The sequence below is a fragment of the Limanda limanda genome, chromosome 16 (assembly GCF_963576545.1).
Source record: "Limanda limanda chromosome 16, fLimLim1.1, whole genome shotgun sequence".
NCBI lineage: Eukaryota > Metazoa > Chordata > Actinopteri > Pleuronectiformes > Pleuronectidae > Limanda > Limanda limanda.
In genome coordinates this window covers 22,975,095-22,993,418 of record NC_083651.1, presented here as the reverse complement: position 1 = coordinate 22,993,418, position 18,324 = coordinate 22,975,095, and the positions used below count along the sequence as shown (strand labels likewise).

The 18,324-nt window shown below is 43.9% G+C and overlaps 1 protein-coding gene across 3 annotated transcripts in view; it reads right to left on the bottom strand.

Moving 5' to 3' along the window:
* The window catches only part of myo1b (myosin IB), a 60,209-nt gene that overhangs the window by 34,841 nt on the left and 7,044 nt on the right, over positions 1-18,324 (bottom strand). For 2 of the 3 annotated variants that reach the window (XM_061088219.1, XM_061088220.1), the window contains exons 2-3: positions 16,110-16,256; positions 12,822-12,937 (exon numbers count right to left, since the gene is read on the bottom strand). In XM_061088219.1, coding sequence (XP_060944202.1) covers positions 12,822-12,937; positions 16,110-16,235 — 242 coding nt within the window. In that variant the 5' untranslated portion in view covers positions 16,236-16,256. Of the gene's footprint in view, positions 1-12,821; positions 12,938-16,109; positions 16,257-18,324 lie in introns of those variants that run through there. The other variant, XM_061088221.1, reaches the window with a different exon arrangement.

Below are 18,324 nucleotides of genomic sequence, written 5' to 3'. Positions count from 1 at the left end.
AATAATCACTTTACTATAAAAAAAAACCGGTTAATATGAAATTCAAGCTATTTTTAAACATACTCTGACAGTTGTTTCAAAGCATAAGTTGGTCAATGAGGAAGTAAAAAAAGAAAAAAACAAACAATGAATGATAAAGGGCTGCACCAATTATGAAATTAAGCCTATTGTCACACATTCCAGGACAGCGATACAATGGAAAAGTGGGACTCATGGTTGCGGTTACACCCCCCCCACACACACCACCACCACCACCAACAAATTCCACAACAATATATTACTTGTTCTCTTTATGCAGACAGTCCTGTATGATGGTTTGAGAGCAGGGTGTGGATGGGGTGAGGGGCCACTTCACAATGACAACTTTGTCATCTGTAATTTCAATGCGATACTCCCAGGGAGGAGAAACACTAATGGGCGAGGTAGCGGCCGTATCTTCTTACAGATTCTATTTGGCAAACAAACAAGACGGTGCACGGTGCTGCCGGGAGACGAGTTCCAACTTCCTCCTCCAGCGGGAAACAAGACTGCAAATTAACCAAGTCTCCCGTACTTTGGTGGAATTTTTTCCAACTCCATTTCTGGTAATGGCTGTGATTATGAGGGAGTGCGGGGGGATGTTACATGTAGCGTTTAGCCTTTATGAGTTGCCCAAAATGTGCTGTTGAGAAGTTCTGTGACTTGGTTTGAGACTTAGTGCAGTGGATATGGGAGATTGAACTAATATTGAATATTGGTCAGGATCTCCATGATTAGCCCTTTGAGACTGGCTGTGATGATTAACTGTTATGGGAGGGGTGCAAAGGTGAACATGTTATTGGTCAGTTTAAAAAAGTATGTCTCCACCCCGATGAAGTGCCCCTGAGCAATATGATGAATCACCGGGAGATCTACATGTGTGTTAAATAGCAATTTAACTCAATGACATAACCTTTAAACCATCAAGGGTTTAATCTTAAACATAACCCTGAGATGAGCGTCAGTACTTCTTATATTTTACTTCCCCAAGGTCTGAGTAAGACATAGTATTTATAAGAACTAAGTGAGACAAGAAGGCAGGGGTGGGGGGGATGTCTGACACCCACAGACACAGACAGGGATTTCCATACAGATCTACCAAGCTCATTCTGAAGTGGAAAATGTAAGTCACAATTGCGTAAGGTTTCATTTCCTTGAAAAAGGTAAAAACTCAAACTCCAAACTGCACATTAAAATATAGAGAGGCAGAACCCAGAAGGTTATGAAAGTGGTTGGACAGGGTTCAAGGTGAAATCTAATGGGGGGTGTTCAGACTGGAGAACACGCTAAAGGCTTCTACGCCATCATTCTGTCATTTCTTCATTATCTACACCATCTTCCAGGAAATGCACCAAGATGTGGAAAAAACTCAAAGTAAAGGAAAGGGCTAAAAATGCCCAAATCTAATTCTGGCCACAGTATTAGTGGAGTCAGAGTGGCCAGGAGCGTATAATCACACGCTGAACTAACACTGACCTCCAATTTGAAAGTAGCTGATTGCAAGAAGCCATGACAGAGCGAGGGCAGAGACGGACCGCCAGATGAATGAAGTCCAGGCCACGATACAAAGTTGGAGCGCAGGCCGACTTATGGAGCTCAGGGTTCTGCACCATCACACAGTGTTTGGGAGCGGAGCCAGTACCCTGAAGTGAAGGGGGGAGGGGGTACGCTAATGCAGCATTTCACTCCATAAAAATGCCCGTGAGGGAAGCTGGCAAAGAGATTTAGAGGTATTCTTTATTGAGGAATATTATAGGACCGTGAAGAGAAAATGACATGATGTTTCTCAGTGTTTTCGCTCAAAACTAAACGTGGACCCGACAAAATGCAGGCGTGAGAGCTGCAACCCTTTGTTCACGTGGATGTCAACACAGCAGATTTCAAGATGCTAAATAAATAAATGAATAAAGCTAAAATGTTTACGAGGAACGAAAGGAATTCCGCGTGTTTATTGGGCCTCAAGGAAACTCAACGAGTGCTGTTGAGAACACGGAATGTAAAACTTGTTCCTGGAAAATCTTTAAAGTAAAATTATTGGTGTCATCAGCTGCACCAACTTTTTTTTTCTGTCCATCCGGGCACATGCTTCTCCACCTCCCCAAAAACTCTCTGATCGGGGGTGAACCTCGTGCACTCCAATTGTGTGTGCACGAGACTCACCACGGGACATTGCGTCACTGCTGAAAGGGGCCGAGCGGCGCAGATGTCTGCTTTTGTGAAAACACTCCTGTTGCCTGACCTGATCCTGACAATGAGCAAAACATCACACAATTATCCCCCCCCCCCCCCACACACACCCAGAGGAGGCCGGCTTGGGGACTGTACCACGGGAGGGCAAAGGTGGGGGGTGGAAAAAAGGAGTGGGAGGTCCTTTTACCCTGAACTTTCCCCAAATGAGAGACGCACACACAGAGGAAGCCTTATGAATATGAATGGGGGTTAGCAGAAGCAAGAGGCCACACATTGAACTGTACAAGCGTGGATGACACACACGTTAAATTAAAAAGAAAAATCTCAACCTCGCGCACACACACACAAGTTTAATATTTATTTTTACTCCAACCCTCAATACACGTGCAGGAAACGACAAAGGCAGAATTAGAAATGAAATACGCCCGTGTGGCCGCAGCATGAGGAGCATGGAAGCAGTGTGAATAGCAGCTGGCCACTTCATGAATGTGGAAGTCAAATTGACTAGGAAGCATCAAGGTCACCATCAAAGCCGGAGGAAGCAGTGAAGTGAGGCACCGGGATCCCGAAGGCCTGTGGCTGATTCTCAGGCCAGAAACCAGTGTGTGTGTGTGTGTGTGTGTGTGTGTGTGTGTGTGTGTGTGTGTGTGTGTGTGTGTGTGTGTGTGTGTGTGTGTGTGTGTGTGTGTGTGTGTGTGTGTGTGTGTGTGTGTGTGTGTGTGTGTGTGTGTGTGTGTGTGTGTGTGTGTGTGTGTGTGTGTGTGTGTGTGTGTGTGTGTGTGTGTGTGTGTGTGTGAGGGTTAGGCTGGGATAAGGCCTTGGACATATAACTGCCTGGCACCTCCCCTTCACATCTGCCTGCAGGCTGTAATTTGGACGTGCACGTGGCAGCGGTGAACACAAAGCCACACTGGCATGAGGTAAGCGGCAGAAAATAGTCTAGTCAGTTCTTTTTACTAGCGAGCACTGGTAGCTGGGGCACTGGAGGGGATGATGGGCCTGCAGCGTGTGACCTGAATCTTAAAACGCTGGATTGCTTTGAGGGTAGACCCAGCACACTCTAAAGTGCTGATCTGTGGATGATAATGAAGCTGTAATGTATGGGTTTGGAGTGAAGCCCACCCGGCTACTGGCAGATGACAGGCCCTTTTTTCCCCAAACTAAACGGGATAACCCCCGTTCACTCCTCTGATGCTAAATTCAGCTTCTGTCTCTGTCACGCCTGTGTGTGCATTGAGGGGCCGGACAGAAGCCTGTGATCTCAGGGTGATCGGGCTCCTCCGAAGGCCTCAGGAAATCCGCTTGGCTCTGATGGAGCCGCCGAGGAAGCAACGTTTTCCTGGTGGCTTATGACCAGGTGGAAGAGTGGGTGGCTGGTGCAAGAAACAAACACACACACACACACACACAGAAACACACACACTTACAGTGGCAGGCGTTCAGACATTATTCCAGAGATTGATGAGGGACCTGCTGATGCGGGTGGAAGGAGGGAGCAGATACACACAGACACAAAGAGGGGTGTGACAGATGTGGTCCATGTGTGGATTGGTTTTGACAACGTGTGGCTGTGAGACGGTGGCGAGGAGAATGAGCAGCGCCCACAAATGAGACACGAGACCGTGATAAACATCTCGTCTTCAACAGATTCTCAAAGTGCAACTTACAAGGTGCAATAAAGAACGCCTCTGAATCTCCAAATTAAAAGCTTGGCGTGAAAAGCTGCTCCCACACACACCTCTAATTTATGCGACACTCGCTGGAGGTTGTCTGTTAAATCGCTCATTGATACTCCCCAACAGCAACATCAAACTTTGAGGGGGGTCCAGGGCTTTAATTTACTTAACTGCACAGCAATTTGGTGTTCCACAGCAGGGGAAGAACACAGGTCCAAGTTGTGTGTGTGATCCTTGAAAAAGCAGGAAATCAGCATGCTGAGTAAAGTGGAGAAAGATGCTCAAAGCAGGAGCTCTCAAACAAAGAGCCTTCAGTTCCTCTATCAGCAAGTTCGTGAGAATCCCTATTCAGAATCAGTATAAAAAAAAGAAATGGAGGCTAAGGAGTTGATCAGATTGACCGAGCTACGCTATTTCATACAATGCATACTAATATAAACGATAGAAGACATTGATGATATGATGTATCCTCGTGTCTTTGGCTACGGGACAAAGAAAATGCACTTCAGGAAAAGAAAAATATAGCCACAAGTACAAAGCCGCAGACAGGATGATGGAAACAGAAGAACAAGACATCTTTTTATAGCAGCTAAAGCACCAACTCTCAAGATCTGAGGACTTCCTGTCCTTGTCCCTGCTCTCCAGGACCCAAGCCTTCCACTGCAGCAAAGGTTTCTGGTCAATCCACGCTCACAGAGGCAAAGCTGCGGACGACACAACTGACCTAGAACGAGCGCTCAACATCGGTACAAGAAATGAGTCTGGATAGAAGGCCTTTCTCTGATTCTAATGTTTTGATATCTACCACAAAGCTGACTAAATAAAGAAGATTGAGGATAATTGCTTGTATGTCTAACTCAGCTATCTGCACCGTAGAGTTGCAGTTTGACGCATTGGTCACTGTGCGCCAACTGTGATATCGGCTTTCACTTTCATTCTCGTACCTGAGGCAAGGAGTCGCAGATGCTTTTCCATACTTTCCACCAGAATGCCTCGGTATAACCAACAGTCTTAAAACTCTGAACTCAAGTTAAAAAAGTTGGGAGAAGCAGCAAGCCTAAAATCAATGCATTATACCTTTGTGGACGAACTATGACCCGTCTGAAAAGTGAAAGATATCTTCTTTGTTGTTGATTTAAAAAAAGATGTCATAGCCCTTGAGTCTTACATGAATTGTAACATCCAAAGTACACACTGAAACAAAGGCAGAGTATTAACTGTAAGGTCTAATTTTACTACAAGATCACTTGACAGGCACGTCTTCTGAGAAGCAAAGGCCTCAGGGCGACCATGTGACCCACTGATCCCATTCAGACAACAGCAATCATTGTCTGTCTGACATGTAGTGTGATGTCTGTCCCACACCAGCACCACAGTGGTGGGGGAAACCCTCTAATGTTCCAAATCGAGGAAGCCAAAAGCAGAGTTTGAGAAGGAGATAAGAAAAACTGTCAAATATTCCTCTTCCGGAGCCAAAACAAACTGTTCACAATGAAATATTACAGATAATATTTAGTGCCTCATAAATTGTGGGCGGATAAAAACACGTGTGAAGTGGTGATTCTTCAGGGTTACATGGAGCTTCACCAATGATCAATGACATGTTGCATGTAACTCAGATATGAGCAAGCTCAAAGTCTCTGGCTTCCTGCAACAGGGTTAATGCAACAGCAAATCAAAGCACTGACATCACACAGGGATTTCCAACAGCGTTTTAGAGCATAGGCCAAACGAAGACCTCCAAAACAAAATGACTTTCATCCAAACAAAAAAAAACAGGCTTCAGCGAAAGAAAAGCTCAGACGATGACAAGGATCAAGCAAGCTATACGTTCACTTTGCATTAGTCCATCAACGCACCATGTTATATATAAACCTTCCTACAAATGATTCAAGGTTGTTTGATTTCATATGAACAGCCACATGCTGGCCCTCCATGGCTCTACACCAGGTACACAGTGAAATCAGCAGCTCTCAAACATGGCAGCTACAAAGAACCGATGAAAGTGCATCTGCCTCTTGATGGTTACCACTGAAAAGAATAGAAAAATTACTAAATCACCATATTGTTAAAGCTATAAGGTCCCTTGGGGGGACCAACATTTGCCACAGCTGATACGGCTCTTATCTATGTGCCTCCACTCTGGTATGCTTCTCACAGGTTGTTATGCAAGCTGTGGACACAGATAAACAGCTGAATGCCCATTGTTCTGACTATAAAGGAGGCAGGGTTTACAATGGCTTGTTGGACGGCCACAGAGAACCTATAAAATATAATATTGTGCTCACGGACCCAAGAAAGGACTGCACGCAGTGTTTAATCAGTCAGGTAGATGTATTATCTCTGAACCATTCTCCATCAATTATTGCCAGTGTGCTTAGTGATCTCCGATACCGCTCACAAACTGTTTGCCCAGTAAGACAAATTCGATATGACACAAACACTGGAGTAGAAATTAAATGAGCATTAATACGAGTGGAACTTTTATTATTCCAAAACTACCTGCGTATTTATAGAGATGCTCTGTTTTTCAGGTATGACGCAGGTATGAGAATGCTACTAAACGAACAAACTGATTATAGATGGTCGCATTAATAAATTACATACATGAGCGTTTTATTTCATGGGCGAAGAAGTGGGTGGAAAAATGAACACACACACACACACACACCTTCCCTGTCATCTCTCTCTAGGCTTACTGATCTGAGCATTACGCCAACACACATGGATGGACTCACTCTACCCACCTGAGTCAAAATGCCATTTCATCAAGTGCCCACTTGAATCTACCTACGTAGTTTCTGTGCTGCAACTCATCTGGGCATCCTTGAACACAGGTCGGTTTTATATAATAGCAAAAACATGAGCACATGGAATAGCAGGTAACCGCAGCTGTGACAGAATAAATACAGACGGAAAACACAGAGCAACTATAAAGACGACTGTTTCTAAGATGGCTGTCCATGATCTGTTCCGTGTTTCATGTCCTTTCCTTGACTTTGAGATAGGATGATCCTAGACCTGATGTTGGATGCAACACCCTAATAAATCCTATTCACAGTAAATTTACAACGTGGCCTTATTGCCTTTCGATCAGAGTGTTGCAACAGTGGAAAGACAAACACGGATGTGATACCAGGAAGCAGTGAATGGCTCCAAAGTCCATGATGCTGTTATACTGACATATCATTAAGTAGACTTTCTACATATAAAACAGTCATCCTGTCTAAAGATCAGTCAAAATTAATCTTTAAAAAAAAGGCTGATGGGAGTTGTGAGTGGGGCGATAGAGGTTTTGCCGCAATCTGATGCCAATGACAACGAAAGCCAGAAATTTGACAAACAGGCATGAGTGACCAATTCTCTGCACCACTAACTATTCATAGACGCATTTTCTGAAGCTACACACATAACTACTGGAGGGAGAAACATAAACAAACAACCTGATAACATACGGATAAGGAGCATCACATGGTCATAACGTAGGAGCAGGCTCGGGGGTGACACTCGTCAAGCAGGCACTCAGTCAAATGAGCTTCCTCCCACATGTGATCTCTCATCGGTGGCTTTTACATGAAGGGCAGCGACCTTTCCCTGGAAACTGCAGTTACAGCAATTCAGGATTTATTCTAATCAGTGATTGTTGTTTTTAGACAAGGATGTGGATGCACACACACACACACACACACACACACACACACACACACACACACACACACACACACACACACACACACACACACACACACACACACACACACACACACACACACACACACACACACACACACACACACACACACACACACACACACACTTGTGTTGTTATCACAAGGCATACATGATAAGGCAGTGCAAGGACATTTCAGAGAAAATCCCCATCATACAAGCTGCTTGGACGTCCAAACTCTAACAGAAGCACACTTCATAGTCAGGCTGTCATAAAGCAGCTGAGAGTCCGGGACATATGTGGCTCCACTGTAACCAAGGCTCCATAGAGGCACTAAGTATCGAGCGCTGAGAGCATTAGGGGTCTCAATACCTCATTAAACATTGGGGAATATGATCTTACCCCAGAGACTTGGGGGCACGCTGCCTGTCCACAAACACACACACACACACACACACCTCTCAATCTGTGCCTGGCCTGGGCAGCTTGAGCCACAGTGAAGCACGACTCTGGGCCATCTGCAGGGCTGCTGCATGTATGGCTTCTGGTTAGTTCATCACTTATGCTCAGAATGTGTGTGGAAGGGAGGGGAAACACCTGCCAGCTCATTATGAGATGCCTCATCTGGATAGAGAGCGTTTTGCTAAATTGGCCGGCGGAGGACATGATGGATGGGTGATTGGAGATGGGTGTGGCTGTGCAGGTCTCTCCTGCTGGGAGAGGAGGGGGAAAAGAGTTCTTAAATGTTCAATATGTAAAAATCTTTTGACTGGCTTGATTGGTGGTGAAATTGCCTGGCACTCAACCTGTCCGGGGTTGGACCCCGCCTCCCATCCTCTGCCAGCTGGGATTGGGTCCGCCCCCCCCCTGGCCCCCTCAAAGGATCAGCGGTGGAGATAATGGATGGATGAAATGCCTCGCATGATTTAAAAAGAAACAGCTCTGGATATTGTTTAATGTTCTTGGTATAATACATCCGTCACAGTCTGTACAAATTGGATTACATTGGTGTATTTATAATACACGCTTGCTGTCACAGTGGCGTGATGTGTGGCTGATAGAAATGGTTAATGGGCTGTATTTACACAGCGCTTTGCTAGTCTTGATGACCACTCAGAGCACTTTGTGGTGCAGTTTTGCAAATCACACAGCCACACACAAACACACACACTCAAACACACATTCACAGTGGATGCTTTTTTTTGTTAGTTTTTCCTATAAGCAGAATGATGAAGATGTACCAGAACCACATTTTTCATGTTGTACACACACACACTTCACCAACAGTTGCCCAACTTTTTCTAAACTGCACTGATGGATTTGTTCCTGTACTGGTTTCTGGCCTGAGAATCAGCCACTGTTTCCAATACCTTTAATTAAAATGGAACTTAACAGGCAATTAGTCTCCCAACAACTTTACAGACAGGGCACCAGCTGCAGTTCTTCTTCCAGCTGATGAGCACACATGCACATGCACACACACACACACACCTCTATTTGTCTGGGGAGTACAAGTGCAGGTGTGAATTACATGAGCACCTGCATACATTCACGGTTACTCATACAGGTACACATGAGCGCTTCCACACATACACTAGGTATTCAAGTCATCCTTGGAGATGCACACACACACACACACGAAATGAGGCAATAATGATGCAACATTAAACAAAATCAACACGTTAAGGAGAACAAGGATTTTCCCGTCCTTAATAAATAACCTAAAACATCTTAAATCTTACACACAACATCAAGTTTGACAATGTGCTTGTGTTTGACACTCACAGCTGACATGTTGTCACTGACTTTTTCCAGTGGATCTGAATATATAAGCACATTGTTCGGCCAGGAAGTCACAGAAAACTGATTTGTGGCATTCTGACACGTCCGATCTTAAACCCTTAAAGTCCAAACAGGTGCAGCTGACTGACACGGTGGTGTTATTTCCAGCGTGTGTGTGGGTGTGCAGGAGTGTGAGGGGGAGTCGGAGGCTCGAGCGAGTATCTGCTGCCTGTCGTTTGTTCTCCAGAGCATCTCTGCAGCGACAGTGAGGTGAGAAATTCAACCCAGCCATCAGCTACATGCTAATTTATCATTTCCATCAAGCTTTCTGCCTTCATCTACAAAATTGTTCATGCATTCAATTACCTACAATTTTACAATGCACAGGAGTTACAGGTGCTCAAACAGCATTAGGTCAATAAGGCTGCATTTACACATCCCAAAATCTTTAGAGGTTACGGCAAATCTAAACTACTTCGGCCTTCTCCGTTTCAACCTGTTCTGAGTGTTTAATCAGGATCAGAGACAGGAAGAAGAAGATTCCTCCGACCCCCTGCTGTTACCTTAATTAAAGGCCATCACTGATCCCCCTTCAGCATTGGTCAGTCAATGTGGCAAAGACGTGGGTCAGCTGATGAGGCTCAGTCGTGTAAAACACCGGGTCACGAAAAACAGCAGCATTTTCTAGTTTGGGGGAATTGGGAGCCATCAAGCTTCTGCATCATCATCCATGGAGGAATGAAATGGAAATACAGAACTCTGGTGAACTCGTCGCATGCATGTAGGTACTTTTCCTTTTGCATCTTCACGCTTTAAATGAATGTGGTGAGAAGTGAAAGGTCTCACGGGGAATACGTTTGTATTTAATTAATTAATTTAATTACCTGTAGTGATTACTATTCAGGTCAAATGTGTTTTACCACACCACAATCAGCTGTCTAGACATGAACAGTTTTTAAGTCAAAAGTGGAACTTAAACAATTTAACTGGAGAGTTAGGTTCAGTCTATATGCTAAGAATGTGCCTCTGTGTTTTTATATTCACTCACCCGAAATATTTGGGGTGAATACTCTGCTTTGCCTCTAAACAAGAGTTTAATCAGATCATTGTCTTTCATGTGGTCAGAATATATTTATGCTGTCTTTGTTATCAAATCACAACGTGTGATTTGTAGGTTTTTAACCCCTATATTCTTTGCACTGTTGTGGCACTAAAAGCAAAGAGCTAAAATGTTATTGCTCTTCTTAACATTAACTTAAAAATATATGGGTTGCATGTAGATTAATCAAAATGAAATATTGAAATAACACCAAATGGGATAATGTGAAAATGAGCATGAGCATTTGACCAGATCTTGGGGTTTAACATTACTTGAGGAAGATCAATGCAAAGCCACAAAGCTTGGTCCAGATGGTCAGACCGGGGGGGTGGGGGGATTAAGATGAATTCATGTAGCATGTTGAAACAATCGGCCTTTGACTGGCATTTCAAGTCCTCTAGAAACGCCCGTCCTATTAAACTGGGCTTAATCTTCTTTACTTAAAACTCTAACGATGAGGTGACGTTTAACGTGTTTAGAGGCTGTACAGTTCAGACAGATTTATTTTTCACCCCCCATCACTCGTGAAGCGATACCCGAGATGGGAAGAGATGTCTCCTTCTGAGAACTGACTCTTTTAATCATTTATACAGAAACTGATCAAACTGTGTATTTTATAGAGTGTGGTACTGCCTCTGAACCCAGGTCAAAGCTTCACATCTTAGCCTCTTTGGTTTATATATCTCCTTCCACCGCAGGCTCTTTGGATTCAGGCAAATTCCTTTTAGCAGTCTGAGCAAGAAGAGAAGTGATGGAGTCTAGTGCAAATTACAAAAATCTATATTCCCAAAACATGTCATGGCAAACGTCATACAAATTCCTCATTCTTTACATGACTGCCCTTTTAAAAGGCAGGCACCAGTGTCACTTCATGTCAGTGTGGTATGAAAACGCTCTTGCCAACCACCCAAATAGTTTTATAGTAATGCAGCTGGTCTGCTGCCAAACAACATTTTTAAAATCCCCTAAATGTCCTAAGATCATACATCATCCCCCAGGCAATGTACGAGTTTGTTTATTGCCTGAGTTTAATGATAAGGACTGTAACTTGATAATTAAGATGCCATACAAATGTTTGCATTTGCAGAAGTGAAATAATCGGTTGGAAACATGCAACACTTTTTGGCTTTCCTCTAGTAAGACAAGTTTTTTTGCTTTATTTGATCATACTGAAGTAAATGTTGATTGCCACCATCTGCACTTGGTTTCCTATAAAGCCTTGGTTTCCAAATTCAATTCTGTCTCCCAGCAGCCATGATATTTCGTGGCAAATTAATTTGATTTCGGGCACCAAGAAATCATGTCCGCCCCTGCATTACCAAAACTGAAAGAGGATCGAGCTTTTGTTTTCCTCCTGCAGCTCGGAAGCTTCCCCAGGTAGAGAAAACGACCGTGTGGAAACTCTACCAGGCAAAAAGGGGAAAAAGAGCCACGTTGTCAGAGGAGGCAAAGTAGGCAAAGGAAACGGAGAATGATAGAAACCGCAGTTAAACACGAGGGAACCTCGAACAGACATCCATGATGGAGGGACGCCACGTTACTGGTCAATGCTCAGTTTAAGCCTTAAGCCAATAAAAGCACAGAGCTTTTCCTCTGAGCGCAGGATCTGTTGTGTCCAATTTAAGTTCGCATCACTCAAAAGGTAAATTACAGGACAACCTTCGAAATTCCCTTTAAAACAACGTACTGAGTAGCTGACAATGAGAAGAACTCAAAGTCCTTACCTACACAAGAAAAGATGGAAGAGTCGGGCAGTGAAATACAAAAAGGAAGGGTGAAGTACACCCGCCTGAAACTGTGTCATGTCACTTTTGTGTCGCTGGCTGTAAAGTACAGCCAAGGAACTTTTGTCTGGAGGGCGTGTGTGTGTGTTGTGAGACGAGGGCACTCTCACTCTCTCAGCCGGCGTCTCTGAGGGTCTCTGCTGCCGCCCGGGACACACAGCCGGCTAATTGACGAGCGTTGGGCTTTGTTTTATCTTGGCAGCCTCGCAGCAACGCTTACTTAATGTTGCCAGTGGACAGATGGCACGCCGCGGTGCTGAATGGCCGACAGAAGCTGCAGCCCAGCTCGCCACACAAGAGCTAGTGTCCCTCTGATCTCAGCCACCCCCCCCCAGCCATCCGCATTAGTCACCGGGACCACATTGATAATCCTTACAGAGGTTTGCAATATGCTTTATCTTCAGCACACAGATGACAGCCCCCTTCCACACGTTCAGACTAACAAAACCTTAACAAAACCCTCGTGCCATCCTCTACTTCTTTTTTAAAAAAGATTCAGCATAAAAGGGGAATCAAATTTTAAATGCCCCAGCAGTCAAACAGAGCTTGAGGCTTTCTTGGGGGCACAGGACGTCAAACAGGACCTGAAACGTGTGACTCACATGTGTGGACTGAGTTCGTAGAAGTTTCTGTTGCGATACTCCTCCACTTTGTCAGGTGTGAAGATGGGCAGGTGCCTGTAGGGGTTCATGGAGATCACCACACTGCCAATGTAGGTCTGGAGAGAGAAGAAGAAGAAGAAAATACACAAACATTAAGTGAGAACCCACGTGGCATTTATTCAGTATTATGCAGACAACCTTTTCTCCATTTGAGGGATAATTGTTAAAAGTGGAGGTGGGGGGGAATTCTGCTCATGTCTTTTTTCCCCTCAGCTGGTTATTCCTGATTCACTGTTGAGACCTGTAACGCCTGGAGTGAAACTGGAGACACTGAAATGAAAAGCTTATGGAATCTGTGGCCTGGGAAGTGAACACTGGAAAGAGGTCATGCTGCTAAAAGAGGGCAGTAAGTTTATGCCTGCGTGTGTGTGTGTTTGTGTGTGTGTGTGTGCAAACATAACACCAATAGAGGGTTGGATGTTACAAATTGGTGTTAACAAAGACACACATCTGCATGTAAAATGAAGATCTTTTAAAAACAATCCATTTGGCATGAGTGTTTCCCATTAAAATATCATTGTTACACCACTCAATTACACAATAGATGTAATTAAAATGTCAGCATCGGGGTTTTAATCAAACACCTACAAAGCACTGCTTCCTCCGTTTCACGTTTTCAAACAAAAGAACAACTTTATGTAAGATTCGTGCAGCGCTCGTTCAGCTGATAACACTCGTCCGATAGTTTTGAGAGCAAATGTAACAGGCAATCATCCTTAACATCCTCCCACGTGCAAAACACAGTCCAGATAGCACTTTCAAACATCAACCTGAAACACTTTTTTTCTTTGCTCTCCATGGTAATGGGCTGTTGCATAACCCACTCTGGCGAGAGCGGAGCGTGGCCTTCCCTGTGGCAACACCACTGCCTCCCACTGCCTCTCGTTCAATAGCCCACTGGAGGCAGAAAGAGGCCTTTTCAAGTGCAGAGGACGGGCACAAAGGGAAAGAGTGTGTGCGCCGTGTAAACACAGTATCATGTGTTAATGAGGGGCTCTCTTGACCAAAGGAGACACATAAGAAAATATAGATGTTTTTCTCGTGCTTTTCGTTAAGATCGTTCGGATAATCAACAGAGATTCGTCTGTATTTCATGAGTCCTCTCACAGATCATACAACTGGTGTCAAAAAGCCTCAGATGACCATGACCTGAGGGCTTTTACGCATTTCACACCAGATCCAGAGATATTTTAATAGTGGGATTCAGAAGTTAAAGTTAAAAGCGTGATAATCATGCATTAACACTTTGCAAACTAAAAAAAACGTCAATTTATTTCAGATCCAAAGCAAAATAAAGTGAAGCTGTGCTCTAATGAAACCAAAACCTAGATCCATATACACACAGAGAGCTAAAGGGAGTGTCGTGTCACATCGGCACGGACCAATGCAGCTGTACGTTTTCTTTATTTTGCCTTTCTGCACCTGCCTTCGTGCGTGTTAAAACTCCATCTGTTAGAACCAAGTATACAGCTGCTCAGATGACACATCACAAGCAAATACATGAATTCATCTCCATGTTTTCTTTGTCGCTCAGCTTTCGAAACCACATAACACACAACAACACAAGTTCAGGAGCCGTGTGCACGACAGATAACCCCCTTTCATCTGTCGGTTTAGAAAAGCAAAATTCACCTGAAACCTTAAGAGTGAGAAGACACGTGGAGTCTGGAGTCACGGTTAATTAGAGATGAGGAGGGCAGACACATCAGTTTTTTAACCTTAACCCTTTTTTATAAAATGTCAGGACATTCATTAAGTCCTATATTTAAAGAAAGTGCAAATGCCAATTAATGACACGGGCTGATCCTCCGGCCACAGAGATCAAACACAGCCAATCACGCTTCACATAACACATATTCAGTTGTTCAAAATGGAGAAAGTCTTAGGAGTTAAACTTTGAGGAACACTGAGATTCTCAGTGATTCCTTTAACTCGGTCAGACATGAACAGATTAAAAGGGTGATTTTCAGTCTCTTTGATTTTCCACTGACTTATTGGAGACATGATGTGTCGTCTCTCTGGAAAACAAAGCCATGCTTCTTCTGCTGTGAGCCGTCATATGATAGCTCGGGGTGGGGGCAGGGTCCATGTGTAAGGGATGATGCCACACAGGGAAAAATCCATTCACATGCAACGACCATGCACCACAGATTTATTGGATAAATACAGGATTCGGAACTTGTCTCGGTCGTCAATCCTGAAGTTAATGCTACCAAAAAGCTTCCATTATGGACTCCTGTGATTTAGCTTTCCACGTTGACTTGTGCAGCCAGTACTAAAGTAACAGGGGAAGGTTTTTCACCATAATTAAGACATTTGTTATTTAACTACTTCCACAACATTGAGGTCAGCACCACAAAAACAGTAAAAAAAAACACCTCTCAGTGAAAACGGCATTCCACAATCCTCGGCAGGATGCGAGCTGCATCCCAACAAAACAATCTAGCACACCACGAAGGCAGTCATTGTTAAATGAGGTGACATCATCCCTGGGGCCCTTTGAGCCAACAGCGGCCCGAGCTGAGCAGCAATCGTCTTGACTGTCATCTACAGCAGCAGCCGGCCGGCAGAGCAGAAGAATCGCGGAGAGCCGAAGCTCCCGACCCAGAACCAAGAGTCTGATGCAGAGATAACAGTTTAACAAGCCCTGTTTTTTGTCTAGATAAACAGGCAGACAGGCGGCCAGCCTCTCCTGGTTTCTGTGCTCTGGATTTCATGCCTCATTTAAGGGCATCATCTACATTCCTCACTGATGTGATTTATTGATTGGCTGGTGAGTGTGGTCTCTGTATATGTGCCACTTATGTGACCATGCCTGTAATGAGTGGAGGATTGAATGGAGGAACAATAGAGCAAAAGATATCTGCATGGTATCTAAGTGAAGACGTCTATTAGTGTCTGTGGAACCAGGGACAGACATAACAGTTTAAGACAACACAATACTTTAACAGTCAGACTCAGATACCATTTAGAGATGTTCTGATAACAGCAAAAAACATGGAAAAGATCGCACCTCAGTAATACGCAAATATATATGTAGATGATCCAATATCACATCTTAAAAGTATAATAGTTTCATCCAAATAAATCGGAAATTATCCCAGAAATTACCTCATCACTGCACCATGTAAATGAATCAGTATTGTAAAGGGGAAAACTGTATGGGATCATCTCCGAAAGCATTCAATCTAACACATTTAGTATCTGCTGGTACAATGGAGAACTTACGTAGATCTCATTGTGTTCGAAGCGGTTCTTCAGGTTATCGATGAAGGAGTCTTCGGACAGGGGCTCGAGGAGGACCATGTCGCCCACCCCGATCATGTTGTCCAGAAGTGACGTCTTCACCTCCATGTTGGCTGCCGGTTTCCCCCCCTGCGCAGAGAAACAGGAAGAAGAGACACATCACACATTGAGCGAATTAAAAAGGCATCCTGTGGAGCTCTTGGCCCGTGGCGCTAAAGAGAGATGTTTATGAGTGGGCCGCTGTTCTGTTTTGATCGTGTCAGAGTGAGCCAGAAAAGTCAGTGAGGAAGAAAAACTGCTAGAGAGCAAACACGGCTGTGAACCAAAAACAATCTAAAACAGTTTTCTGCGTGGCTCCGTGTGTGGACTTGTTTATCGTTTGTTTTGCTTGAGAAGAACACACTTAGCATGTTTGTTAGACCTCGGGGGATACACACAAACATGGTGAGAAACACTAGTTGCAGAAGTGTATCACTTTATTACACCTATAAGGGTCATTGTTTTATTCTTGTTCTCCATTATTCTCAAGGCCTCTGGCAAATGTCTTCGCAGGCAAATCCTCTGATCAGAAAATAAACGGTCCTAAACTTAGCTAATGCAAATAAACTCCAGGGGCGGACATGTTTGTACAGCGGTGGTTTGACTCCGGGGGGGGCTTCTGGTTGGCCACTCACTCCTCTCCTCTGGCATGTGAGAACATCCCACAGGCAATTACATAACTGACGAACTTTACTCTTAACCTCTGACTGTCTGCCCAGCTGGAATTGGCTCCCGTTTCAGGGCTCCTTATAAATCCTTATAAATGGGAATGCCCGCCCACCACCCATCCACCACCAGTCCTCCCCCCCAATTCACTGTTTTTTGTTGCAGGACTTGCTTGATGCAGCGATTATAATATTTGGTGGGAGCGATCTGGACTGCAGAGCGCTGGGACAAAAACAGTGCTGGGGGTGGCAGTTTTCAGTCTAGTGTTGCCGCCCATCTCTTTTGGAGCAGTAATCCCAACGCTATAGGGCTGCAGATAAAAGAGGGGCCTGGGACACATTCAGGGCCTTGATGCAGGGATTTGCTGCACCAAAACCCCTAATGTGTGGTGTTGTGATAGAGCGGCCGCACCAAGCCGGTGGATGAGGCCATGCAGCCGGCTATTGTTCACCATGCTCCTGTAGCACATACAGTGCGTCTCCTTTAGTGGAGTTAGAAATATATGTCTAGAGCCAACAAAAACATTTTCCACATTGATTCATCTCAGAGAAATATTAAGATTAATAATAATATCAGACAGATGTGGACGGTTGATGTTTTGGGATTAAAAAGCAGGCTCAGCGACTAAAAGACTGAAAGAAATTAAGTTTTATAGTGGTGGGGGAAAAAATCGATTCTGTTCAATATCGCGATATGTTACGCCTGCGATTATATCGATACTGTAGCACAAAGTATTGAAATTTTTTTTTTTTTTTTTTTTTTTAATACTTTATTTACAATTATATATGGAACAGACCCTGGCTGGCAAAGCATGACAAGGAGAGTTTCAGAGTTTAAAAGATACCTAGTGTGTATGCGAAAAGGATGTTCTCCACTGCAGGAGATATAGTATAACGGCCCAGAGGAGCACTTTAACATCTGAGCATGTTGACCAACTCCTTTTTCTGAACAAAAATGCCAATATTCCCAAATGAATTTAACATTTTGGGTCATAAACTTGCAGCCAACTGGACTGGACTCTAGTAGTACACATTTGTCTATTTTTCTCAATTTGATTGAAGCTCTAGGTTACTCTTATGTATATGATTATTCTCAGGTTTGTTACTCTATTATGTCTGCTTGATGTTACTGTATTGTATTTAAATAATTGTAAGTTATGTGCTGGGAGCTCAGCGTTCATGTGAGAGGTCTCCTATTCAGAAAACAATTACAACGGTCCTGTGTCCTGAATGTTCAAGGACAAAGTTTTTGCACTACCCTTTCTTTGTTTTTGCACTTCAGTTAATGTGTAGAAGACAATGTTGTTCACAGAATAAAATGTGACATTTGAAGTGAGTTGAGCAGTCTTATTTTCCTCATTTTTTGTAATGCCTTTGAATAATATGGGGGACATGAATCGCAATATATCGCAGAATCGAATCGCAATACTTGCAGTATTGCAATATATCGCAGAATCGCAATACTATTGAATTGTGGCCCAAATATCGCAATA